The sequence below is a fragment of the Ananas comosus genome, linkage group 16, assembly GCF_001540865.1.
Source record: "Ananas comosus cultivar F153 linkage group 16, ASM154086v1, whole genome shotgun sequence".
NCBI classification, from domain to species: Eukaryota; Viridiplantae; Streptophyta; class Magnoliopsida; order Poales; family Bromeliaceae; genus Ananas; species Ananas comosus.
In genome coordinates, this window is record NC_033636.1 from 9,661,198 (window position 1) to 9,687,509 (window position 26,312).

Sequence of the window (26,312 nt, forward strand, 5' to 3'; positions counted from 1 at the left end):
GAAGCGGGCAGGAAGAGCGAGAGAGCGCGTCCGTCGAAAACTGTGGAGGAGAGTCAGAGAAGAAAAGAAAAAAAAAATGCAAAAAAAAAAAGTCACAGCCCGGCCTTTAGGGGATCGGAGGCGAGGAAGGTGGGGGCGTCGGGCCGACGTCGCTCTGTCTTCGCGCGCTCTTGGGAAGAGAAAGAAAAAAAAGAACGAGAAAAAAGAGAAAGAAAAAGGTATAAGGGCACCTCGCTCGCTGGGAAGAAAAAGAAAAAAGAACGAGAGAAAAAAAGAGGAGAGAGAAAGAGGAAAGAGAAAAGGTATAAGAGTATTTTGGTCAGTTTGCTGAAAAGCGGACCGAAATCTGCAAAAGCCAAAAAGATGGCCGCCGATTTTGCAAAAGCCCAAAATAAGTGATTTTTATGCAAATTGGCCATTTCTTCGGCAATCTATGAAATCAATGTATGAGCGGCCATAGTAAGAAAATATGATAGTGATTTAATATACTATAATATAGAGAGAGAGAGAGAGAGAGAGAGAGAGAGAAGAGAGAGAGAGAGAGAGAGAGTGCGGCTAGGATGCTTATGGAAGCACGGAGGGCTTCGTGCTTTCACTTTATTTTCGATGTGTCGGACTTCGAATCGACGATCGCTCCGTTAGACTTGATTTAGAGTATTTGAAGTGTCTAGAAAATAAATTTTTGCGATTTTTGGATATTATTTGCTAGTGATCCTGAATGGCTCAACAATCATAAACGGCTGGAAATAAAAATCTTACAAAAAAATGATGATATGACATTAAAATTTTAGATCAAAGTTATTGATCTTGTTTTATATGGTATAAAGAATTTTCTATCAAAATTTCATGTGATTTGAATATTTCTACACCGTTAAACTTGCAACCGGCTCATCACAACCGTTAAAATTATTGATTTTGAGCCCCTTCGATCACTAGGAAAATGATATTGAAAAATCGCAAAATTTATTTTCTAGGTACTTCAAATACTCTAGATCAACTCTAACGAAGCCGATCGTCGATTCGAAAATCCGAACATCGAAAATAACTTGGAAGCACGGAGGCCTCCGTGCTTCCATAAGCATACCAGCACAACTATATATATATAGTTAGGCTGGTATACTATCAGTAGTATGGAGGTCTCCGTGCTACCAAGTTGTTTTCAATGATGCCGCTTTCAAATCGATGATCGATTTCGTTAGACTTGATCTACACTATTGAAAATATTTAAAAACTAAATTTTATAATATATATTTATTTATTTATTTTATAGAGATTTGAATTTCTAACCTACTGGATAGGTAATAACAGATACTAATAAGTAATAACCACTATACTTGTAATGATTATGATAAAGCTTTTTTTTTTATCATTTTGAGTACAAAAACTATGAGGATGTATATTGACTCGACCAAAAATTTTCAATGACTGATCAAATTTGTATATATACGATAATAGTTAGGTTCAATGAATTTTACTTATTGTCGAATTATGCACGAGAAACATCATTAGTATAACTAATTTTTTTGATGTTGATCGGTAAATTCATCGATTCTAGTCGTTATTTATTAAACGAGTTGACCAAATTCAATGAATCTTCTTCTTCTTCTTTTTTCTGCCGTAAAAAATAATTAAGTATTGACTTAATTAATCTAAGTAATGATTTAATGGTCGCTCTAGCTTAACCAAAAAGCCCTTTATAATTAAACTACGGGATATTCACTCAAAACGAGTCCAAATTCACCACCTCTAACACCCGGGAACACGTCCACGTTCAAATATCGATTTTGAATTTCGAAAAATATTATCAAATGGTAATTTCTCTTAATCAACTGCTTTTCTTTTTTAATTAATCCAATTAATCCGAACGGTCCAACCCCGACGATGGTGCCACGTGGCAGCTGTCAACGATGGGTGCAGCACTATAGACTCTACGTACATCCAAGGTAAAAATTGCATGGATACCCTCTCAACTATTGCAATCTCTGTAAATGCCATCTTACTTTATTTTCTTTTTTAGCTTTTAAAGTTTTTGGAATCAAAGAATTTGAGCCAAATAAATTAAAACTTTCATTAAGGCCTTGTTTGCAGTTATTGCCTTTTTTCTATTTTTTAAAAATTTTGCACAAAATAATATGGAAGAAATTCATCTGAGATATTTGTTTAACAATAAAAATTAAAAATTTTAAAATATTACTTATAAATATTTTAGAATAAATCAGCATCTATAACTTGGTTTGAGTGAGAATAGTAATATAACCAACAATAATTACAAGAAAAAAGTTTTCTTCTAATATATCAAATTATATAAAACAAATATTCTAAAAAAATTAAAAAAAAATAACCATACCAAAGGAGCCTAAACTTAACATTCATTTTTACAATTCAACAATTCAGAAAATTATAAGAAATAAATTAAAATAATTAAATCATATGAATATTAACTTCAATTTTTTTTATCCAAAAAACGTGAATAAAATAATATATATATACAACCACACACATAAAGTTAAAGAGCGAGTCAATATAAATAGTGAGGGGTCCTCCGCACATTTTCCCTCCGTCCACCTCCCCTCTCGATGACGTCATCCTCGCTCAAAAAGTGTGCACACGACGACCTCCGTCCCCCCAAAACCCCTCTCAATAATAAACACCCCTCCCCCCCAACAAAATCCCAAATCCTAGAGAGAGAGAGCGAGAGAGAGAGAGAGAGAAACCCCTAATTGCCCGGAGAGAAGAGAAGAAGAAGAAGAAGAGGCGATGGAGGATACAGACGAGGCCGAGATCGTGTGGCCCGACGACGACGGCGACGGCGGCGGCGACGCGACTACGCGCCGCCGCCCGCAGCAGCGGCGCGGCGGAGGGCAGCGCCTCGGCGCCGATCCGCATCGCGCGCGTCGGCCGTCCTCCGAATCGTGGGGCTAGGTTCGGCGGCGGCGGCGACGACGAGGAGGAGGAGGACGGCGGCGGCGGGGAGAAAGAGAGCGGCGCCGCCGCCGCACGTGTGCGTCGCGGCGGAGCGCGGCGGCGTCGGTGTGCGTGGGCAGGGGCGACGCTGAAGGCGCGATCTCACGCATTCCGGAACTTCGAATCTGCGGATGACCGGGTTCCTCGAGATTTCACGTCATCAAATCAATTAAAATCGATCGATCGATCGATCATTTGTAAATATTTTAATTTTAATTTAATTCAAATGATAATAATTTCCGGCTTGAAGGAATTTACGTTTTGAGCTTCGGCTGAGGTCATTTTGTAATCTAACACAATAATAAATCGACAACGATTTCATTTTGTGTTTCTTTTTTTTTTTTTTAGTCCTTATTTATTATTCCTTTGGTTCAGCTATATTCAATTGATATATATTTCATCACTTTTTTAGTCGATTGTAAAAAAAAAACAAAAAAAAAAAAAAAAAAAAAAAAGCATGAAAAAATATATGATGATTACCAAAATTATTAAATCTTACAATATTTTCAGTTTAGCTAAGCATAGTGGGAAAAGAAAAAATCAATGATGAGAGAATGTCAATGAAAAAGTATAAAAAAGTATAAAAATGAGAGCTGAGGAGGTTCAGTTTAAAATTATGAGGAGATTGTGTTACGCGCTATTTTATTTATTTTCATAAATAATGAGTTATAATATGTTTTATAAAAAAATATATTCTTATATTTTTTTATCCGAGTTTAATTTGGTCTATTAGCATCAAACGGGTCAGAGTCGTACGTAACAAAGATATAAGATTGAATATTTGTTTGAATCTATAAATTAAAGGAAGCAAATTTAGTCATGAATTGTGAATCAAACAACTTTGTGTTAGCAATTTGCTTTGCTTGTCAAAGTTGAGTACTCGTTTGCGTTTGGTATACGTGAGAGATGGATCGAAGGCATAAACTAGGACAAATTTCCGAGACCATGGACCCCAAAAAAAAAAAAAAAGCTGAATTGACATTAAAAAAAAAAAAAAAAAAAAAAAAAAAAAAAAAAAAAAAAAAACCATTTTGAAAGTTGGATTTTCTTGTAAGATGGCAATATGGCATTGACATCAAGAATTTGGCTTCTAAAAAGGAGATTAGTTTTTTTGGTTTTTTTTTTCTTAAAAAAAAATCTAGTTCCCATTCTAAAAATTATTATTATACATATAATTTCGGAACAATCGAGGACTAAGACGCTCCTTCAATAAATGAGGAACGAATGCTGACGTATCGTACTCAGCAATTGAAATACTAACCATCTGTACTAAATAGTAACGTAACGTCTAATTGCACCTTCAACAAGAAGAATTTCTATAATTATTTGGGGTTGAGACATTTGGATTATGAAATATTTATTCATAAATTATTTTTTTTTTTCTCCCCTACAATTATTTGGGGTTGAGACATTTTGGATTATGAAATATTTATTCATAAATTATTATTTTTTTGAGAGAGATAGATAGCACACTATCTAGTTCGTTTATTTTATTTAGAAATAAACTTAACTGTAAATGTGAATCAATTAGGATTCGAATTTGGATCTCGAGTACCAACCATCAAATTCTTTGCCACTTGCTCTAGAGACGGTCGATTTTATTCATAAATTATTGAACGTAATATTCTTCAATGACGTGAGTTTGGTTCGTTGTGACCTACAAGCACACGAAACTATCCACCAAGTTGTATTAATTAAGATAATATGTAGCCCATATATATATATATATATATATATATATATTTAAAAGTATCAAATCATTGGTACTTATAAATTTTTGACTTTTGGATTAAGAGATGTGTGGTTAGGATGATGTAGGCCCTCTAGGATTGAGTAGGTGGGTGGTTGGTTGAGAATATATATATATATATATATAGATGAAATGTTTCTAACAGCACTAAGTTATTAACAATATTAGGTTTTCAGTATTTGGATGAAGGAATGTACTGTTAGAATGATAGTGATTTTTTAAGGTTGAGCGGATGTTTGATTGAATGGTATAATCTAACGGATGAAAATAATCAAAAAAATAAATTTAACGATGGAAAACTTGGTAACACAAAATGCTTACTGCGATTAGAAGTACCTCAACCAAACTCTCTCTTTCTCTCTCTCTCTCTCTCTCTCTCTCTCTATATATATATATATATATATATATGATTCTCTCTGCTATACATATCTCACTTAAATTTGATTTATTTATTCCCATCATTTTCATATAGGTTTTAGGCACAAATAGACCCTATATTTGCACCACATAATTTTTTATTACATATCCTTCACAAATCTCTCTTAAATTGTGTATTCAAAGGTACGTGTGAGAATTATATAATGGAAAAATATTTTGCCCAGCTGCATAGGTTTACACTTTTTTTAGTTATTATTATTTTTTCTTATTTTCTCGTTTACTATGATAATCATTATTCTACTGAGGTTCCAAATTTAACCCTAATTAAAACATTCCATATCAACATAGTGTAGTAAGCACAAATTTACATTTGGAGTCAATTTGGTATCGCTCAGCGACGCAATTGCACAACCTTTCAAATAATATGCTGCAAAATAATATTTCTGTAAAAATCCTCAAAAATAGAAATTATAATTTTATATTAATAATTCTATGATTGAAATGGCCGTGTGTGTATATATATATATATATGAGCCCGGCTACTATGCTATTAATAGCACGAAGCACTTGGTGCTACCAAGTTTTCCGCCGTTAGATCTACCTTTTGGATCATTTTCACCCGTTAGATCATACTATTCAACCAACCACCCACTCAACCCTAGGGGGCCCACATCATCCTAACCACACATCTCTTAATTCAATGGCCAAAAACTTGGTAGCACNACTTGGTAGCACCAACGACTTGGTGCTATTAATAGCATAGTAGTCTAGTTCTCTATATATATATATATAGCACCCTGTTTTTGTGCAAACCATGTAAAACAATTGGCTTGTAATCAATGTGTTGGCTACGCACAGGTGTAACAAACAAAGAAACTGATATTACCAGAGCAGTATCTACTTTTGTCAGAAAAAAAATTATATATTATAATATAGTTGGATATAATGTATCTGTCGAGGCAACAGTAGATATTACTTTGGCAATATCAATTCATGTCCTATAGATATACATCACATGAACATAAATGAGCTCCTAGTAGTGATCACATATATATCACTAATCGATAATGGTTTTACTTGTATTAGTGGGTGGATTACTCCAAAATGTCAGCAAGAAGAGTATTAGAGAGGTTTCTCGTTTAGAATCAACGATTGATTCGAGAATTAACGATTCAACCGATGATCGAAACTACCGGCTCGGTTAATGACATCAATATGACAGCATAGTCACAAGTTCGACATTCGGATTAAATTTGACGAGGCTGAAGGGATAAATAGTTTGATGATAGTTCCGTTACTGCTACTCGAAGTTGACAAACTGTTCCTCGAGCCAAGATAAGTACTAATCATTAGTACACCCACAAATTTCTAATCATGGATCCAAAATTTCACACCTAACATGCCAACTTTGTCACATATGGAACAAGCATTAAAAAAAAAAAAGAAAAAGACAATCAACTATGAGACATCAATTGTTGTATGATGTGATCAGAGTTTCTAAGCAAACGATTATTTTCATTTTCTTTTTGTTTTCTTTATTATTATTTATCTCTCAATATATCCCAAGAGCCAAGTCCAATAACCAACTAGAAGAGAGATTAGATCACCACCTAGAGATTACTTCATGGTTTATCCCTACTTTGTGACTTGGTAACACCACAAAAGTAAATAAGATTACCTAACACACAACACTGTCGTAATTTGTTTGGATTCTACTAATAATAAATTAATGTCTTATCATACGTTTTCACCATATAATTTGATCTTATCCAAACTAAAAGTACCATGCAGCAAGTTGTTTGACCTTATTAAGCTTTAAGCTACTACTTAAACTTGATTTCGACCAACCGAATCGCTCCACGTCGGCTTGAAAAGCCTAATCTGACTCTTAATAGGATTAAGCTCTTTGTGGGTGACACTACATGACAAAAGTGACCCAGGAAGCTTCTGAGAATCTCAATATCATTATGAGTCGGATGTGTTGACATTTAAAATAAGGACAAATTACTTCAATGAACCCTTTTGGTTTGGTTGTTGAGAATTTTAGATTTTCAAAGTCAAAAAATAATTTTGTATAATGTGGCTCTTATTCATAGAACTTCTAGGGTTGTTTGCAAGAATAATCCTGCATGTAGACCAGAGCTAAATCCGGGATAGATATGGAAAAACATGCCGGAGCATGCACATTTGTCCGGTCCGAGTCCGGTCGAAAATGAACAAGGTCAAAAATGAGAGAGTTCGAAAATGCTCGGCTTCGACCGAACGAGTTCGAAAATGCTCGGATTCGACCGGATCGAGCGGGTTTAAGTTTAATATAGTCCTCGGGCCACAACAAGTCAACCAAAGAAATGAAAAACTTGAGATGCTAAGGCCAATGGGCCTGAGAATTTGGGCCAGGCCCAAGCTGACCCACAAAAAGTTGGGCCGAGCGGTCAAGGTTGAGTCGATCACAGGGCCCAGAGCCTAATGGGCCGTGGCATATCTAGAGCCTGAGTTTGGCTCTGAAGGACACAGTAACAAACTAAGAAAACGATTCATCTTAGCCCATGCATCTCGTTTTCGACAAAATACTTATTTAAATTGATTGTAATTTTAATTTAGTTGTATGCATAGTAGTGAAATAAAACAAATGTGAAATGATAGTAGTAAAAGACAGGGAAATGACACAAAAGAAGTTTACACAGCAGCATAGTTTCAACAAGTAATCAGATCCGCGCCACACTATAATAACCTCATAGAGGGGCCAAAAACAGAGAGACAAGCATTTAACTACAACTAGAAGAATCATCTTATAGCAGCAATTGCACTAAATCTAGAGCTAATGGGTAAAAGAAAACAGGTGAAAAGAATAGCCGCGAGTGCTAATAAATAGATTCAGAAATTGGTTAAACTAACCAGCAGTAAGAGTTCTCACTCTCAATCAACTAAGACCTTCCTGTTGGGCTCGAATACATACTTGATAAGTGAGTCCTTGATGGATAATAACTCGGGAAACTCCCGCTTCAACTTCGAAGCATCCATTTCGTTATTGCTTCGTGGTGCGACTATAACTTTGGCCTGTTCTTCGAGTGTAAAGTTGGCCCACCTGAAGTCGGGATCTATGTACTTCCTGTACATCTCCAGGATCTCATTGTGGCTCACGACACCAGGATTGGTGAAGTTCCAGATGCCCCTGCAATTTCTTTTCGCCATCTCGACTGAGATCGGCAGGAGCTCATCCAAAATAGTCATGCTGTTCGGGATGTTCACCACTTTGTCATAGCGCGTAATTTTAGTGATGAAGTTGCGCGGGTTGCTTAAATCAGATGATATAGGCATTCTGACTCGAAGGGTGCAGACATTGTCAAATTCTTTCAGAAGCTCTTCAACCTGCAATTGCACCAAAAGCAGCTTTTTGTATAAGCTCGTAAAATCTGAAAAACAGAAGATAGTGCCTGTGTATCCTAGCTTCACAAGGAGCTTCCCTACTCCAAAAGGCAGCAACCAAAACTTCTGAGACCCAAAGGGAGAAGTTCTAATACAAAGTTTCTGCGTCTACTACAGCAAAAGCTGTTGCACAGATTGATAATAAACGAGTTGCTGATACTCTTTTGAAGAGCTCTACTCGAATAACAGTTCTCTAGAAGCTCCATCCAGGCCAAACAGTGCTATAGTTCGAAAAACAGATTCACAAAGGCAAATAGAAACTTACCATCGCCTTGGTCTTTGAATAGAATGAGCCAGTAAAGTTTGGCTTATCTTCCTCCTTGAACCCGATTCCCGACCCTTGTGGGTGCTCAGCGTCGTACTCGAATATACACCCTGTAGCATAGTTCATCATTAACAATCCATGCTCCCTACAAACATCAGCCAGGTTTAACGTGCCCACGACATTTGTCCGGATAGTCTCGGGCTTGTGAGTCTCGCACCAGTCGACATTGGGCCGCCCGGTCACGCCAGCAGCATTGAAAACATGAGTCGGTTTCATGTCTTGAATATCCAGAACGAGCTGAGAACGCTCTTCGAGACGCCCTTTCCCATACTCAAATGGTATCCCCTGCTTCTTGCATATCTTACCAAGAAGCCCACCAATCCATCCAGTCTTACCATATATCAAGAACTTCAAAGGTGGATTTTGAGGAGAGCTACTCTTTTGAACAGGAACTGCATTTATTGTTGTTTTCTGGTTGCTGCTTTCCTTTGAGGAGGAAACCATCCCTCTGATTTCTTCAGACCAGTTATGCCTTTCAATTCCAGGCATCATCAACATCCTCGGATGAGGCAATAAAGCCCCTGATACATCTCCCCACCAATAAGGATTATTCGTGTACCACTCTATTGTCCTCCGCAGCCCCTCCTTCCAAGGCGTCCTTTCCGACCATCCCAAATTCTTCAGTTTTTGGTCATCCAAGAAGTACCTCTGATCATTGAACGGTCTGTTCTCCACAAACTTGATTACACTATCAGCGTCCAAATTGAAGAGGTTACATATATCTCTCGCAACATCAATCACCCTCCTCTCTCTCTTAGTCCCGATATTGTATACATGTCCTACTTCTCCCCTGTGAAGAATTACCTCAAAGGCCTCAGCAACATCCTCACAGTAGAGGTAGCTTCTCACATTAGACCCATCACCATGAATGGGAAGTTGCTCCCCCCTCATGGCAAGGAGAATGAACTTCGGGATGAGCTTCTCAGGAAATTGGTTCGGCCCGTATACATTATTTCCTCGAGTAGTAATTACGGGAAGACCATACGACCTCCCATAAGCCATCACAAGCATCTCAGCCCCAGCTTTTGTAGCTGAGTATGGATTTGTAGGTAGCAGTTGAGATGCTTCATGATTTCCAACCACGGCATCCTCGTCGGTCTCCCCGTACACCTCATCAGTACTAACATGAATAAACCTTCTGATCTGACCAGTGACCTTACAGGCCTCGAGGAGGACATGGGTTCCGTAGATGTTGTTCTTTGTGAACTCAAATGAATTTCCAAATGAATTATCAACATGGGTCTGAGCCGCAAAGTGCATGATGGTATCAATAGATTCGGTGATGAGGAGGTAGTTCACGAGATCGGCACTGCCAATGTCACCCTTGACGAACTTAAAGTTAGGCGATGAGCGGGAAGCGTTCAGGTTCTTTAAGTTGGAGCAATAGTCGAGCTTGTCGAGAACCACGATTTTGTACTCCGGGTAGCTGCGGATCAGGCGGTTGGCTACATGGGATGCAATGAATCCGGCTGCGCCGGTGATGAGAATGTTCTGGGGCCTATACGTCGACATCTTCTTCTTTCTCTTTTCCGTAGACTAAAACTGCAGATAAAATCATAAACGTTGAAAAATTCATAAGTTTTCATGGCATTCGAGGGTGTTTCACTCATGCTCAGCAGAAGCTTGGATTTTTTTTTTTTTTTTTTTTTTTTTTGAGAAAACACCAGAAAGCTCCTGAAATCTCAGCCACTCGAAGATAATCAATTACAGTGCATATTAAAACAACATATGTCTCTAATAATCTCTTATAATTCTACCACATTTACCTTCAAGTATTTACATGTCTAATTTGATATAAATAATATCCAATCTAAACTTTTCTCAACCAGTATTTACATGATCATAAAGAAATAATCACCCTAAATTAAGCAAATAAATATTCTTAGAAAACACCAACATAGAATGGAATCACTTTGTGCATATACATACCTATCTCCCGCATTTAACTACTAATCCAAATGGAGTTCCTAAAATTTGCAACTTTGCGTCAACCCTATGGTGTACATATATTGCTACTCCAAAATAATCCAAAATAGTTAACAAAATTGATTAATAGAGATAAAACATACACAACCATTTATTCAAAAATTGCAACTTTGCAACATATTCGTTCAATTTTATGGGATCTAAAACTCAACTAACATAATCTACTCCAGATCTAACATAGATCAAAAAAATGCAAACGAATGATATAATTGAAGAGAATTAAAATGCAAAGCCATAATAGTCACGATTTAGAGTTTCGAAACATCACAAATTGCTCTCAGATCTAATTAAAAATGCATCTAAAGAAAATCGAGAGTATTTTTCCCCAAAACGAGGAAATTAGGGCATAGATCTACACAGAAAATAAATCTTAAAAAAAAAACTTACGAAATTCGCGTAGGGGATAGCAAAAGGAGGGGGAAATGAAACGATCGCGAACGCGCAAATTAGTGGAAAAAAATTACATAGGAGTGGAAAAAAGGAGAGTCCGCATATATAGGCGAGGGGGGAAGGGGAAACGCCTGGGTAGGTTCGTGGAACACAATACGCGTGCGAACCCCCGCATGCGACGCTTGTTATGGAAATTTGCTTGTGGTAACAATGTATGGAAACCCCCTTACCTATAGAATATTCGGAAGACCCTCTCAACTTTATTTCCTTTTTTTTTGTTGAAGTTCCCTTTTAATTTTTTGGAATCAAATGATTTTTTATCAAACTTAATAATTTTAATCACAACTAGTAATATTTTTAACTTAAATAAGAGAAATTTGAAGTTTTACAAAGTGTATAAATAAAAAAAAATTAAAATTTGATAGGCCCAGTTCAGAATATTAATAGTTGAGGGGTTGTCCATACACTTGTACCGTTTGTTTTGTGTGGATGTCGTACACAAAGGGGTCGCAATAGGGGGTGAATTGGAAATTTGTTTATTTACGCGGACCTGGTCTACCATGGACCTGTCACTAGCCATTGGATGCTATATAAGGAGCAAAAGCACACGTTAAATTATTGACTGTCTTGTAGTGGTGTCGACGAGTCGAACGCAAGCAAGTTGGGTCGGTTCGTGTTCAGCAAACCGAACTTGAGCTGGCTCATGAAAGTATCGAACCGAAAAATTCAGTTCGTGGAGTCGAATACAAGTTGACTCACGAATAACAAATTAAAAAATTAGAATATATATATATATATATATATATATATATATATATATATTGAATGNACGTTAAATTATTGACTGTCTTGTAGTGGTGTCGACGAGTCGAACGCAAGCGAGTTGGGTCGGTTCGTGTTCAGCAAACTGAACTTGAGCTGGCTCGTGAAAATATCGAACCGAAAAATTCAGCTCGTGGAGTCGAACACAAGTTGATTCACGAACAACAAATTAAAAAATTTAAAATATATATATATATATATACAAAATAAATTTATGCAATTTTACTTATTAAATTTTGATCTGATTTTTGAGTTGGGCTCTATATTTAGGTTGGCTAAAATCAAGCAATAAAAATCTGACTTATATATATAATTATTTAGTTATATATAGTTATAAAATATATAAATATAAAAAATATGTATTCGAGCTGTTATCGAGCCGAACACGAGTGAGCTGATTCCAACTCGTATTTAACTCGTCTATTAAACAAGCTAAAAAATTCAGCTTATGTTCGACTCGTTTACTAAATAAGTGATTCGATCTCAAACTCAATTCGAACTAACCACGAGCTTGCTCGTGAACAGCAAGGTGGACTACCACTCTACTCTCTTGTCATTGACGCTTTTTGTTATCAAACTATATAGGAACCCTATGAGTTGATATTTTAATATTTTGAAAGATACCGACTGTTTCTAGAGCAAGTAGTAAGGGCTTGGTGGTTGGTACCCGAGATCCATCATAGTTGATTCGCATTTTCAGCTAAATTTATTTCTAAATGAAATAAACGAAGCGGGTAGCATACTACCTATTTCTCAAAAAAAAAAAAAAAATTGAAAGATTTCATGGTGACAATCAACTGGACTATACAGTAATTATTGTAACCTATTTTCCGCTATTATTTATATAAATAAATATATAAAAAACTAACACTAGATAAATCAAGTACTCAAATGTTTATTTTAAGATCAGCATCCATTTTTATAAAAAAAAAGGAGCTTTTTTTTGGGAATAAAATCATAAAAAAGCAGTTACTAGTTTCAGATTCAGCTTATGCCCTCACCCAACTATTATATGTGATAATGTACTTATATCAATAACCATCTTAATACAAAACAATGCATATGACATAATTTTTTCACCTAGATTATATTTTTTTTAATGGAATTTACATCTATGCTGTAAACGCGCAATGAGAACCATCATTTGTTGTTGTGGACAGCTCGTTCAGAAAGAGACAGTACCACCACCTTTTATTATGATCTTCAAAATAATAATTTAAAAAGTTTGAGTACCGAAAAAATAATAATAATAATAAAGGAGGTTGACAAATTCAAAAAATCTTAAAAAAAAAAAAGATTTTGCCGGTGAATAAGAAAATTATATTCAGCATATTCTTTGTTGACCAATCAGCATTAAATCCACTTATGAAAATGCCAAACATATATATATTATATATAAAAGCATGTATTTCAAATTTAGGTCCATCAATAGATTCATTTCAAATTTTCACTTTTTTCGCACGCAAACATAAAAAAACATAATTTTAATTTCTCTTTTTTTTTCAACTATTAATATTTTTTTTACTGTTTTAAAAATATTTTTTTTAACTATTTTAGCGTTAGCTTTATAATAATATTTATATAATTTTTCAATAAATAAGTTTCCTGATTTATTTTTTAAAGAAATATTCAAAATTTGAATATTTTTAATTTTTTTTAAAAAAATTAATGTAAAAAAAAAAGGAAAAAGAGCCGTGCCGGCCCGGTTAGAGCCGCGCCGCCCGCGTGTGGGCTGTGTGGCCGAACATGACAGGTGGCCTTGTCGGGTCGGGTCGGGTCGGGCCGGGCCAGGGGCCATCTGGTTAATTTTATACCCGACTACAATCTCCGTCGCTCTCGAAATTGCAGCTACTATTTTCGCTCTCGAAATTTCCAACTCCATTTTTAATTCGATCCCCGTCTCCGATTCCGAAACCCTAGCGCCCCAATCCACACCGCAACACTCCATGCCCCAATGTGGAATCGCGTTCACGAAGCGACCTATCGATCTCGCAGCAACCGTGAGTTCCGATCCATTTTTCTCGCAATTGTAGCTTCAATTTCCGTAATTTGCATGCTATATTTCCATGTAATCGAATCAACAAAACCCAGTTCCCAAATTGCTTCTCACGAGCTAACGCAACCCCAAACCCTAGCTTCTGCAATTCACCTCGTGCCCAGTGTTGAATTCACCAATGGCACGGTTGCAATGTGGCGAATCCCCGATTCGCCGAAAGCCGCCGTCTTTGTCGCCCACGGCTGCAATTGCCGGGCAGCCAACTTTTGGGACAAGTCCCCGAGCTGCCCGGATTGCGTCGGCCTGCCCGAAGATCGGGCCATCGTGCTCCGCGCGCTTAGCCGGCGGTTCGCGGTGTTGACAATTTCGAGTGCTGGTAAATGTTGGTCGGTCCGAAAGGACTTCCGGAATGTTAAGTGGATCATCGAGCGGTGGGTCGCAAAGTATAAGCTCGAAAAGCTTCCTCTTACGGCGCTCGGGGCGTCGTCCGGCGGTTATTTTGTTTCCGCGCTTGCCGCCGAGGTGCGGTTTAGTAGCATTGCGCTTATGATCGCGGAAGGGGTGTTCGGATCGACGGACATGCCGGTAGTCTATCCGCCGACCCTTTTTGTCCACATGCCGAAGGATTTGCGGAGAGCGAAGTTGATTGAGATGAACATGGAGTTGCTACGGAAGAAGGGGGTTCGAGTTAAAGAGATTAGGTGTTTGGAGTCTCCTTTGACGCCGACACTTCTATCCGAGAGGATACCGGGGTTGAATGAAGAATTCTCTGTTGAGCTTTATGAGCTGTTTCGGGAGAAAGGGTTTGTTGACGAGAAGGGGTTTATGAGAAAGGACGGGCGTGTGACTCGGTGGAAGCAAGCGGCAGAGGAGAGAGGGCTTTTGTCGGGGAAGTATGAGTGGGTTGATCATATACAAGAGGAGTTGAATCTTGCGTACGGGTACCATGAGATGACGAGCTTGCAGGCCGATGATATTCTTGAGTGGTTTGAAGTTAACATGGATTGAGCTGGTTCTTAGAACTGTGAGAAACATGTTATCTTTGGTACTGTGAAATCGCCTTTCGTGACGAAGAATATACACTTGCATCCCTCGGAAAGTTGTTCAGTAGTTTGAAGAAGTGAAATATCAGGGACCATACACGGAAAGACAGTTTGTAGATGAGAACATCCACGGAAAGGTGAAGATTGTGCATGCTGATTAAAGTCGAGGAACCCTTGTTGCTATTACATCATTAGAGTCATGATCGAAATAGACCGACGATGCTTCAAAATCTGGAACAAATTTTGTCTGTTAAGTTTATGCAAATATTTTGTCGTGATTGGTGTCCATTGTTTTCTTATTGAACATATTGCTAATATAGTGTCAAATGCTTTGTGAATGACAAGCATTAATAATCCTCCGAGGTTTTATTGGAGTTGATAGATAGGGGTGTTAAGATCATTTTATCTGGACTAAGTAGAGTTCTTTACAATTGGTTTCTTTTGGCTCTCAAATTGTGGCTCTGCGTAAAACATTTTCTTTGAGGAGATTATTTAGAGCAATAGATGTGATTACCCAAGTTTCCAATATCTACCTAATATGCGCCTGCTTGGATAACATGTTACTTCTAATTGGAGATTTTAGTTGAAAAAAAAAAATCAAATGTCTATTTTCTAAGGTGGAGGTAATGATACTTCGTCGAAATAAAACTTGCATTATTTTCCATCTATTAATTCAATAAATGAGGTCCATGGTTGTTTTCAGTCACGTGAATGACCGTTAATTACTATATTTTTCTCTAATTCCTGAATTTTTTTGCATTTCTTTAAATTTTTTGGCCTAGTATCTGGAATAGTGTGACAAGAACACCTTAGGGAGAGGAGATTTGTCGAGCATCATATTGCTTAAAATTAGGTTGTTTTTGAGGGGGAGCTCTATTAAATGCAAGCTCTGGTGGTGCTAGGGTGTGCCGTATACAATAAATTTTCAGCCCGTTTTAGTCTACCCTATTTGAATTGAGGTTCTTCTTATCTGTTTGAAAGAACCTTCTGGACTGAACTTGTATGCTGCTTTCAGAGTTCTAAATCTTGCCTTGCAGGCTTTGCCTGTGATGAGAAAGTGCAAAACGGATAGTTGTTCTCTTCTTTTTTATTTGTCTCGATATCTTATCATTACAAAATGCCTCCTTCTCCACTAAGTTCTATCATGTTATCTCTTCATTTCTTTTCATCATTTGTTTCTATCATGTTATCTCTTTATAACTATTTTTCCCTCAGTGAGACGTCTGCTGTTTGCTTATCTCTTAACAATTTTTTTTGCACCCTAAGGCTTGATTGTTCAGCTTCTTTATTCAAATTTGCAAGTTCTTGTTATTGTTGATTATTTCTTGATTTCTGGTACAGCTTGACTAGTGCATTCATAAGTTAGAATTTTACGATGGCTAATCAATTTACTGAACAACACATTATTTTGAACATGATCAGTTATTGAGCTCGCTTTTCATACTGTGAAATTTTTATCAGCAGTCATTTCAAGTCCTTCTTTAGACCTTTTTCAATCAAATATTTGAGCCTTATTTGCTCTGTGCTGTATTTAACAATCCTAGTCCACTGATAACGCAATCAATCAGATCTTAGCAATAATTTCCCATGTATGCGGAACATTTTCAGACAAATTTTGCATGCAATAAAGTTCCAGATTGTATTTTCTTCTTTGGATACATTTTACCATCATACCAGTTTGAAACCAATCCTGTTCTTTGACTGCATCATTATGCTAATCTAAATAGCAGACCCATGCGTGTTCATTTATTTAGACTTGAATGTGTGACATGAATTTTGTGATATAAATTTCGTACGAACCGAGAATCCCCACCTCATTGACTGTGTCCTGTCCTTCTCTGTTTGTGTTATTTTAGAATTTAATGATCTCAGTAAGACCTTCGTATTATATCAGTAACTATGATACAGAAACCAACATCATAGCAATAATTTTCCCTCACCAAAATATGTCAACATATTTTTCATACAGGATTCACTGTTTAAAGTTCGGTGCTCTGTGATTTTCATTTAATATTTCCATCTCTCTCTATATAAATTTCCATAGAAGATCACATTAGACCTATGTAATTTTAGCAACTGTAAATAAATAACAACAAGCACACCATTATATCTTTGGTCACCAAATATAACTAGCATTTCACTTAGACATGGTAACACCAAAAACACATCATTGTTCATAACACCAAACACAGCTAACTCATCATAAACACTCAAGTTTTTAGCATGCATGTTACGTTAAAAAAACAACTTAGGGATACATATAATAAAGAGGCATATATTATAAAAAACTACTGATGCTTGATGTGTCCTTCATTGGCCTTCCTAAAGAGCTGAGCCTGGGCCATGGCTGAACGTTCGGAGCTGACTGCGGTCATGAATGCATCCCTCACTTGCTGCGTCGTGAATGCGAACCGCTTGTTGATAAGAGAGTTGAGCAGAGACGCTGTGCCTTCTCTGTAGAGGGCCCCGATTCCGTCGGCACGTGTGTTGGACAGCGCCTCTGGCAAGCTGAGGTTCCTCCCAAAAGCCGAAGCTGCCACCGAGCCGAAGAGTCTGCCGACAGTGCCCCAGTACCCAAGGACGCCCCATATTATCGCTGGGTGGGTTCGCCAGAAGCTTCAAAGCAGTCACGTGAAAATGGTTAAGAGATAAATATTTTTTTCTGACCTTTTATTTTACAATGAAGTTTACTCTTTTTTATTGTGGGTTTGTGTAAGTTGCGTGTTTCTTTTGTTTTCGTGATTAGTTCGCTTACTAACTTTTAGAATCTTGGTTGTGTAGGGATATTTGTGCAAAAGGGAAAAGAAAGCAGATTATTTCATAAAAAAGCAATTTTTATACATTTAAACACTTGGTTGAGTTTAAGATGGCTTACTTGCAAGTGCCGGTAAAGAAGGGTGGGATGTTGGGGTCGAACGGCGAGGGAGTCGACGGAGGGGTGGGGATCGGGAGGAACGGAGTTGGCGGCGTTGGCGGTGTGATCGGAACGAGAGGGCTTGGTGTGATAGGACCCACAAGCGGAGGGGAGGGTGGAGTGGTGATGATTGGCGTGGGTGGGTTATTGTACCCTCCTCCGCCACCCGGAGGTGTGGGTGGGTTGTAGTACCCTCCACCGCCACCGCCACCGCCACCGCCATGCGGAGGCGTTGGCGGCGTCCCACCATATGACGGCGCGCCACCGTGCGACGGCGTCGGGCAATTGGAGGGAGTGCTTGGTGGTGAATCTGCACCATATCAACAACATTACTAGACAGAGGTACGCAATTGTTTCATAGCAACTAATCAACCAAGAGAGAGGCCCTTTGTGGCCCCACTTTTGAGATGTGGTTTGGACCATCACTACAGTAATAACCCGCTTCGGGTTTGCTTTTTTGCAATGTGGTGCGACTTGACACCATGCTTGGAGTTTATATATGCACACCGCAATGCAGTGTGTTTGTAGTTTGAAATTCATTACTGAGCCAAAGAGGCCCTGGGAGAAAGATAGAGAGAGAGAGAGAAATAGTACTTACGACTATGGTGGTGGGGATCAGGAGGGTAGTAGTTTTTCTGTTCGGTGAAACCCCCTAGTTTCCTAGCCATTACCGGGGATACAACTCCATTAGAAACCAACCCCAGTAAGAGAAAACACATGAGAAGAGCCATTCTCTTCTGACCCTCCGCCTCTTTACCTTTAACCCAAACTCAAAACTCACTAGAAACTTGAGAGAGAAATAGGTGGTACATATATATATAGATACTGAGGGAGTATAGGTGTTGTGTACTACTCACCACCACCTATATACACAAGTAAGAGATAAGAGATAAATTATATTGAATTCACAGCACTGCAACAAAAGACATAAATGCATGCAGAGAAAGACCAAGTAGTTAGTTGAAAACTTGCAGGTGCATTTATAAGTTGTAAATTTTGTGGTACAAACCCAGGAAAAAGTGGGGGACTATTGTAGAGGGGAGGTAAAGTGATCTAATTTGCGTAACCTTAGATTTGGAAAAGATTTTTCTTCTTAAATGAATGCGATGTCCTCATTTAGGCTTCTATAGGATACATGGGGCTGTTTCTAGCAACAAAGATATGGTATGGGTAAGTTTGAGTATACACAAGTGAAATGCTTATTTGGATAGGTAATTAAGATATGCAATGAAGGAACTTATTTTCACTGTTTCAGGAGAAATTCTTAGTTTCCTAGACCCAGTCCATGGTCTAGCACTCCTAATTTTGTTTAAACTGTTGGATGTGATCTACATCACCTGAAATTTTCATACCGTAAAAATTGTAATTTTGGAAATCATACTTATCAATTATCATTTAACCAACAAGAGCTCTCTTTTTTTCCCTTTCTTTTTGAGAATTTGGATTTTGGTCCTTTGCATGGCAACTGCAACTTAAATGTAAGAATCCCTAATATCGACCGGGTTTGGCATCAACAATAGCTCTTTTAGCTCCATGATCTTTAGGACTACTAAATGTCTCAGCAGTAGGTTTTCAAAGCTTCTGCTTTTTCATAGCAAGTTGTTTAGATCTTGTAGATCACATCTAATGGAGACTTGACATTTTGATTCTGAAGTCTCTAGGGTCAAAATTTATGGACCAGTTTTGGAATGATGTGGTGGACTAGGTCCATGCAATATTTTCTTTCTAATTTCAGGGCTTTTTTTTTTTTCCATTGTCAGTGCTTCAATTTAATGAGGACAGCGAGTCTTCAAAAGAGTGTCATAAGTATTTGGACTACATATAATGTGTTCAACTACCTCATGCCTCCCTGGGCATTTAGATATTGCATAGTACAGTAACATTAGTGTCTTATTAACTACTGTTCACAGTCCCAGGCAATTGCATTTAAAGGCTGTAAACTAACTAGGGCATTCCATGCTAGTAAAGAGTAGGATGTGCCATGCACAAGAAGAGAGAGGTTAATGAAGAACTTTTTGTGGTTCTTGGCTTTTCAATTTGACCAGATGGTGTGTAACTTGTTAGCTTGTACTTGTACATTAGGTCATAATCATTTGATTCATTGGTTTGTTCTCAGTGGTAGTGCATTTCTCCTCTTTTTCATGAGTAAGCTGATATATGTGTATTCTCTTTGTGGGCTAGGCAAGTTGAGTCTCATTTTGGCTCGAGCGAGAACATGGTCACATCTCCTGTCCATTTTCGGTCGGACGCCCGTGCATGCTTCTAAGCAGGATAGAACTAGCAACCTCTCCCTCGCAGAAGAGGCGCCCTACCAACCAGACTATCAGGTGGTGGTGATATATTTTTGCTTCGTAAGTTGTTATTGGGGTTTGGTATATGTAACCTGGGGGTGCATTTCACGTGTCTCACCTCATGCAATGTGCTCGGCTTGTTCATAACTGGACCGGGCCCAACGTGGGCCCAGTCGATGGTGACCTATTATTAACGCCAAGTACGGGTGGCGAAGGCCTTGTCCACTTGATGGTCCCTCAAGGCCCAAATGAAACTAGGTTCGGAACCGGATTTGGTCCGTTACCCTCCGACACGATCGAGGTTGCGACTGAATTGAATTCGGCGAGTGACGACCGAATCCAATGATTTTGCTTATTCTGAGAGTAAGTTATTTACATCTCTTTTTTGTGTGTGTGTTTTCGCTTAAACACACGATACAAAGCCACACAAATTCGATTAGTTTCGGACTCAATGTCCACAGATAAACCCAAAAACCTAGTAGTTGAACCCAAATCAAACCAAGGTGCTGTTGGGTGAACCATCGGATTTATGGGTTTTACCTAAAACCCTAACGCGCATGATCGTAACTACAAAAACATGTGTATTTAAGCCCACGTTGCATGAGAAAAAAGACTAAGCATCTCTTTGTCGTTCTATCCCTGTATTAAGTTTGCGTGATTGGGATTACAATGTAAGGAAGTCGCGTATGATAAAAGTGTTTCGAGTGACCGACCGTTCCTAGCATAAGTGGAAAAGAGGATGAATAGCATAAGTAGAAAAGAGGTTGATAATTGTTATTCGAAATTTCAGATTCAAAGATCAGTTGTTTTACATTTTTAGTTAAGTTCATTAAATAAAAAAAAAGAAGAAGAAGAACAGGACAGGAGTGTGCTGTTATTTTCTCTCAAAAAATAAGATAAAATATAGAGAATTTACTTGAACTATAGATTATTATTTTGAATTAACTATTTAATCTTTTTAAATTTTGATTTTACTATCAAATTTTTCAATTTGTTTAGTTTGAGTCAGTCGGCGATACTTTACTTTTAAATTTTATATTACTTAGTTTAATTAATTTATAGTTGTGAGAATTACATATAATATACAAACTAAACATGCAAAGATAAACGATGTATTTAAATTTTAAAACTAAAATATCGTTGACCGATTCAAATCAAATAAGTCAAAATTATCTATAATTTAGATGAGTTCTGTACGATTTTACCAAAAAGCTAATAATAATGCTTTGAGTGCCGTATAAGGTTCATTCTTATTACTTAACTTCGAACCAAACAGTGGCTTAAATATTGTGTGATATTCACAGTGACTAATGATTTACCCCAAACTAAATTACCAAGAAAACATTGGCAACTCAAATTTGTTAGGAAATTAAGATAAAGAGTTTTCCTTTGTACAATAACACCTGATCCTCCATAACTTTTTTATATAAAAAAAATTCCTTAAAAATTGCACTCAACCAATTCAAATTAGGCTATATTTAATTCTTTCCCCTCATAATAGTGATCCCACATGATTAACACCCACATAAAATCACCTAAAAATAGGTAGAATAAACCATCATTATGAAATTTTACATATTAAGTAATTCATAAGTTTGCGAAGCTTCTATATTTGTATGCCTCACATGGATGTTGTTTCTTAAGAGCAAAAAATTTTATTTGAAGGAAAATTAAAAAAAGAAAGAATAGGACTTAAAAAAGCCACACAGCGAAGTCCCACAACATGAACAAGCATTAAACTAAAAATATCAACCAAATATATGCACACCCATTTTGATTAATATATATATTTTAGGAACAATTATATTCCTCCTTAATTTCCTTTAACAAAAATAACAGCTGGACCTATTTTTTGTAGCTCATTAAATTGTAGCATAAGAATAGTAGTAGGTTTTTTTCGATCATCTTCTCATTTTTTAGTTCATTTTCATTCCAAACAAGAAATATTATTATACACATTATAATATGCCACAACTTTTTATTTAAAATAAAATGAAAAAAAAAATTACTAAAATCAATGACTTCATTATGTTAAGAGTAAACAAAAATCTAAAATTTAATCAGTTAAAACGAAAATTACTCAAAATATACTAAATAACCCAAACTATATAAGTAAACAAAATTACTACAATACACCAACCAAAATTTAAATCACCTCTCTAATTAAATCCCAACGTTCGATTTTCTCCTTTCCAAATCCATTGTCGAATCTCGACCGTTCATTTCATACACCACTCCAAATCTGATGGTTATATACGCTCTAATTAAACCATAGCAAATAAAAAGAAACGGTTTTTTTTTTTTAGTCGCCTATAATGAAGAAGGGAGTTAAAGATGTACTGCGTACAAGTGTATACACGGCCCCGTAATAGCCGTTGGATTTGCTCCAAGTTTCCATTTAGGGCACACGAATCATAAAGCGGTGGTATTTACACGCCCCGGTATTCGAAAACTTCGGTTACCGTTGAGTCGCCCGAGGCCCTCCACGTGTCCGGCATCGCACGGTGCAGTTGGAAAGAAACGGACCTCGTCAGAGTTTGGTAAATTGTGCGGAGATCCCTCAACTACTGGAGATTTGAAGTTGATCCTCCATTATATTTTGTGAGTTTTCGAGAATTTTGGTTTAAATTATTTTCTCTAAATAATTTTATTTTTTTAAATTAGTAGTATATTTGGGAACTAATAGTTACCGGTTAAAATTTATTAAATTTATCAAATTACTGTTCAATTAAATATTTTGTTAGATCGATAATGTAAAAAATATTAAGAGAATTTCAATAATAATATATTGAGGAAGCGTGATTTTAAAATATCTTATAGATGAGGGAGCGTCTACTTAATTTACATTTTTTTTTCCCGAAATTATTACCTAAGTGATGTAACTTATGATTCAATAAATAAATTTATCAAAACAAGTTATTAAAATTAAAAAATATATATATATAATTTAATTAGTTAAAAAGCTGCAATTAAGATTATTTAAAAGTTGAGAGAGACCAAAAACAAAAGAATATAGGGGGGTCCGTTCACAAAGTGCTGATACTAGAGGGGGTATTGTATAATTTTCCTCTCAGAGTTATTACAATGGCCCCGTGTACGTAGGCGGAGCACCGTATCCTAAAACTCACCGCCCCACAACGGTAACCAACGACGACACACCACTATATATATCTCGACCCTCCCATGCTCACCTCTCACAACCTTTTCCCCTTCTCTCGATCGATATTTCCTAAGCTCCTCTGTTTCCAAAAACACTACTCATCTCTTCTTGTTCTTTTGCGCTCTTTCGTTGAAACCAGAGGGAGAGGAAGAGAGAGAGAGGCAATGGAGACGCTTAGAAGCTTCGTCGTTCTCTTTGTACTCTCCGTGTTCATGGCTTTAATGGCGTCTTCAGAAGCTTATTTCTTCTACGTGGGAGGAAGAGATGGGTGGGTTTTGAACCCTTCCGAGAGTTACTCTCATTGGGCCGAGAGGAACAGGTTTCAAGTTAATGATAGCCTCGGTATGTATAGATCAAATCCGTCCTCTTATCTTGTGTGATTTTTGTGTGATTCATATGAACTGGGCCATTTTTTGTTGTTGTTGTTGTTGTTGTTGCTGTTGTTGTAGTGTTCAAGTACAAGAAGGGGGAGGACTCTGTTTTGGTGGTGAGAGAGGAGGACTTCGACAAGTGCAATGTGAGCAACCCTGTAGAGAGGCGTGACACGGGGAGCTCTGTTTTCACGTTCGACCGATCGGGGCCCTTCTTTTTCATCAGTGGCGTGGAGGAGAAGTGCCTCAAGGGGGAGAAGCTCGTTGTAGTAGTGTTAGCCGTGAGGAGCAAATCCCCTGTTACCCCTGCACCCACCTCTCCTTCCCCTGCTTCCCCTGTTTCTCCTGGATCATCTCCTTCCCCTGCTTCCCCTGTTTCTCCTGGATCATCTCCTTCCCCTGCTTCCCCTGTTTCTCCTGCACCATCCCATTCCCCTGTTTCCCCTGTTTCCCCTGTTTCGCCAACTCCTGCTCCTGCACCATCTAAGAGCTCCCCTGTTTCCCCAACTCCATCTCCTGCGCCATCTAAGAGCTCCCCTGTTTCTCCAACTCCAGCTCCTGCGCCTTCGAAGCGCTCCCCTGTTTCTCCAACTCCGTCTCCTGCGCCATCAAAGAGCTCCCCTGTTTCTCCAACTCCATCTCCTCCTCCATCTAATAGCTCCTCCCCTGCTTCCTCCCCATCTCCATCATCGCCTCCTCCCACTTCCACCATCTCTGCGCCTTCGCCAAGTGCCGGGGCCTCTCCTGGGCCTTCCCCTGATTCTTCCTCCTCTGTTTTGATTGTGCCCGAGATAGGGTTTGGTGTCCTGTTTGCGGTTTTGGGTGGTGGGCTTTTACTTTGAAGGCGATGATGCATTGTTTGGTGTTTCAATTGGGTGGTGAGAGGTGGTGTTAAATTATATAACAATAACAAGTGTTATAGATTGTTGGGATTATTATTTAGGTTAGTGGGTTGTGATCTTTTCTTTCTCTTTTTCTCTCTTTTTTTTTGTGTTTATGTGTGTGTGTGTTCATATTAATGTGGGTGCAATGACATTGGTTTTTGCTTCAAATAAAATTATAATTTCCTTGTGTAGATTCTATTAGAGAATATGCTTTGATTTATTTGTGAGTTATGGAAATGTTTTTATTGGAGAGTTTCCTTGTTCTCTCCTTCTTTGTATATTGAACTGTATTATTTAGATTCTATCTCAATCACTAATTATTTACTTTATTTACAGTTATTGAACTGTATTATTTAGATTCTATCTCAATCACTAATTATTTACTTTATTTGCAGTTCCAATTTAAAAACTTTATTTTCTAATCTACATTGTGATCTACTACATGCATGAACTAAATCGTGTGTTAATAATATTAAAACCAATTCGTATTATTATCTTAATTAATTTCAGCATTTAAAAATGTCAGGAGAGAAGTGAAACTAATAAGTGTACTAACAAATTATTCTATAATATCTCGTTCACAATTATATGAATGACAAAAACATAAAATTCTCTACATGTAAATAAAAAAAAAATTAAGTTTCATCTTTTACTTGTTTAAATTAGCATTTTAATTAAAATGGGTGTTTTACTCTGAATTACTCCACAGCATTTGTAATTTGTGGCGTTAAAATATTATCTAAAACATTATTATAATAAGATTTTACCATGAGTACTATCAATATTAACTTTTTAATATTAAGGTTAATAAATAAATACTATTTTTTTACTAGTTTCGTTCTTATAATAATATCTTTTCAACAAAAAAATGGGGGTAATAAATCTCGAGAAAATGCTTCTATGCTCTCAAATCTTATTTTTAATTTTTCAACACATCAAAAAGTATAATTTTTTTATTTGTAAATACTTTAGCATAAATTATTTTGTCAGTGTTAGATGGTATTGAATACAGAACAAAACTAAGGTTTAGTTTGATATTGAGACCAATATGATGTTATTAGATAAAATAGGGTTGAACTAAAAGTATATACAAATATACTTCTGCGTTCTTCGATAAAATCGCAGAAAATAAATCGTAACCGGTTTATCTCGATATGCGAAACGTAATATTATATAACAAAACAAATAAAATATTTTTTTATCGTATTTTTCACCGTACCTTTAGCCATGGATGGGTCGCATCAAAAAGATTTTTTTTTTGGTTTTATCCCTCGTGTCACCAATCTTAGAATAATTGTACGGTATAGATACACCTTGGATGCGCAGATATTTCCAAAAATGGAAATGCTTCAGGGACCAGTTAACCCATCCGCGAGACTCCTTTCCCAATAAGGAAAGAAAAAAAAGTAATTTCAAAAAGAAAATAAAGAAGTTCGAAGTAGAATTAATAGAATTTATTGAATTTTTGTAAATTTGAAAAAAAATTTGTGATTTGGTAACACATCATTTTTCAATAAGCTAAAATTTAACAAAAAATTCTGTAAATAATTTTTTTTATTTTTTCTTCCTAAGTTTTTAACATTTATGTTTTACTCTTTCCAGATTTTAAATT

General features: G+C 37.0%; 4 protein-coding genes across 5 annotated transcripts; 2 read left to right on the forward strand and 2 right to left on the reverse strand.

The window, feature by feature from the left end:
- Positions 7,725 to 11,373, reverse strand: LOC109722392 (trifunctional UDP-glucose 4,6-dehydratase/UDP-4-keto-6-deoxy-D-glucose 3,5-epimerase/UDP-4-keto-L-rhamnose-reductase RHM1-like). 2 transcript variants are annotated; one of them, XM_020250447.1, is made up of 3 exons: positions 11,217 to 11,373; positions 8,784 to 10,385; positions 8,009 to 8,461 (listed from the first exon to the last, which is right to left on the reverse strand). In XM_020250447.1, the coding sequence occupies exons 2-3, from the start codon at positions 10,353 to 10,355 to the stop codon at positions 8,009 to 8,011; spliced, it is 2,025 nt and encodes a 674-aa protein (XP_020106036.1). In that variant the 5' UTR covers positions 10,356 to 10,385; positions 11,217 to 11,373. The 2 variants fall into 2 exon arrangements, with proteins under 2 accessions (XP_020106037.1, XP_020106036.1); XM_020250448.1 differs by lacking the exon at positions 11,217 to 11,373 and having other exon boundaries at positions 7,725 to 8,461; positions 8,784 to 10,355.
- LOC109722400 lies at positions 13,892 to 15,533 on the forward strand. Its single transcript, XM_020250458.1, has one exon. The coding sequence runs from the start codon at positions 13,996 to 13,998 to the stop codon at positions 15,043 to 15,045; it is 1,050 nt and encodes a 349-aa protein (XP_020106047.1). The 5' UTR covers positions 13,892 to 13,995; the 3' UTR covers positions 15,046 to 15,533.
- LOC109722407 (protodermal factor 1-like) lies at positions 15,624 to 19,125 on the reverse strand. The gene is made up of 3 exons (XM_020250464.1): positions 18,593 to 19,125; positions 17,956 to 18,304; positions 15,624 to 17,696 (listed from the first exon to the last, which is right to left on the reverse strand). The coding sequence occupies exons 1-3, from the start codon at positions 18,660 to 18,662 to the stop codon at positions 17,369 to 17,371; spliced, it is 747 nt and encodes a 248-aa protein (XP_020106053.1). The 5' UTR covers positions 18,663 to 19,125; the 3' UTR covers positions 15,624 to 17,368.
- Positions 23,501 to 24,878, forward strand: LOC109722401 (early nodulin-like protein 2). Its single transcript, XM_020250459.1, has 2 exons — positions 23,501 to 23,787; positions 23,895 to 24,878. The coding sequence occupies exons 1-2, from the start codon at positions 23,610 to 23,612 to the stop codon at positions 24,656 to 24,658; spliced, it is 942 nt and encodes a 313-aa protein (XP_020106048.1). The 5' UTR covers positions 23,501 to 23,609; the 3' UTR covers positions 24,659 to 24,878.

Excerpts from the sequence above, each read along its gene's own strand:
- LOC109722392 (XM_020250448.1), bottom strand. The coding sequence starts at position 10,355 with ATGTCGACGTATAGGCCCCAGAACATTCTCATCACCGGCGCAGCCGGA. Across the intron at positions 8,462-8,783 it reads ATTCAAAGACCAAGGCGATG|GTTGAAGAGCTTCTGAAAGA; the intron begins GTAAGTTTCTAT and ends GTGCAATTGCAG.
- LOC109722401 (XM_020250459.1), top strand. The coding sequence starts at position 23,610 with ATGGAGACGCTTAGAAGCTTCGTCGTTCTCTTTGTACTCTCCGTGTTC. Across the intron at positions 23,788-23,894 it reads TCAAGTTAATGATAGCCTCG|TGTTCAAGTACAAGAAGGGG; the intron begins GTATGTATAGAT and ends CTGTTGTTGTAG.
- LOC109722407 (XM_020250464.1), bottom strand. The coding sequence starts at position 18,662 with ATGGCTAGGAAACTAGGGGGTTTCACCGAACAGAAAAACTACTACCCT. Across the intron at positions 18,305-18,592 it reads TGATCCCCACCACCATAGTC|ATTCACCACCAAGCACTCCC; the intron begins GTAAGTACTATT and ends GATATGGTGCAG. Across the intron at positions 17,697-17,955 it reads TTCTTTACCGGCACTTGCAA|CTTCTGGCGAACCCACCCAG; the intron begins GTAAGCCATCTT and ends ACTGCTTTGAAG.
- LOC109722400 (XM_020250458.1), top strand. The coding sequence starts at position 13,996 with ATGTGGAATCGCGTTCACGAAGCGACCTATCGATCTCGCAGCAACCGT.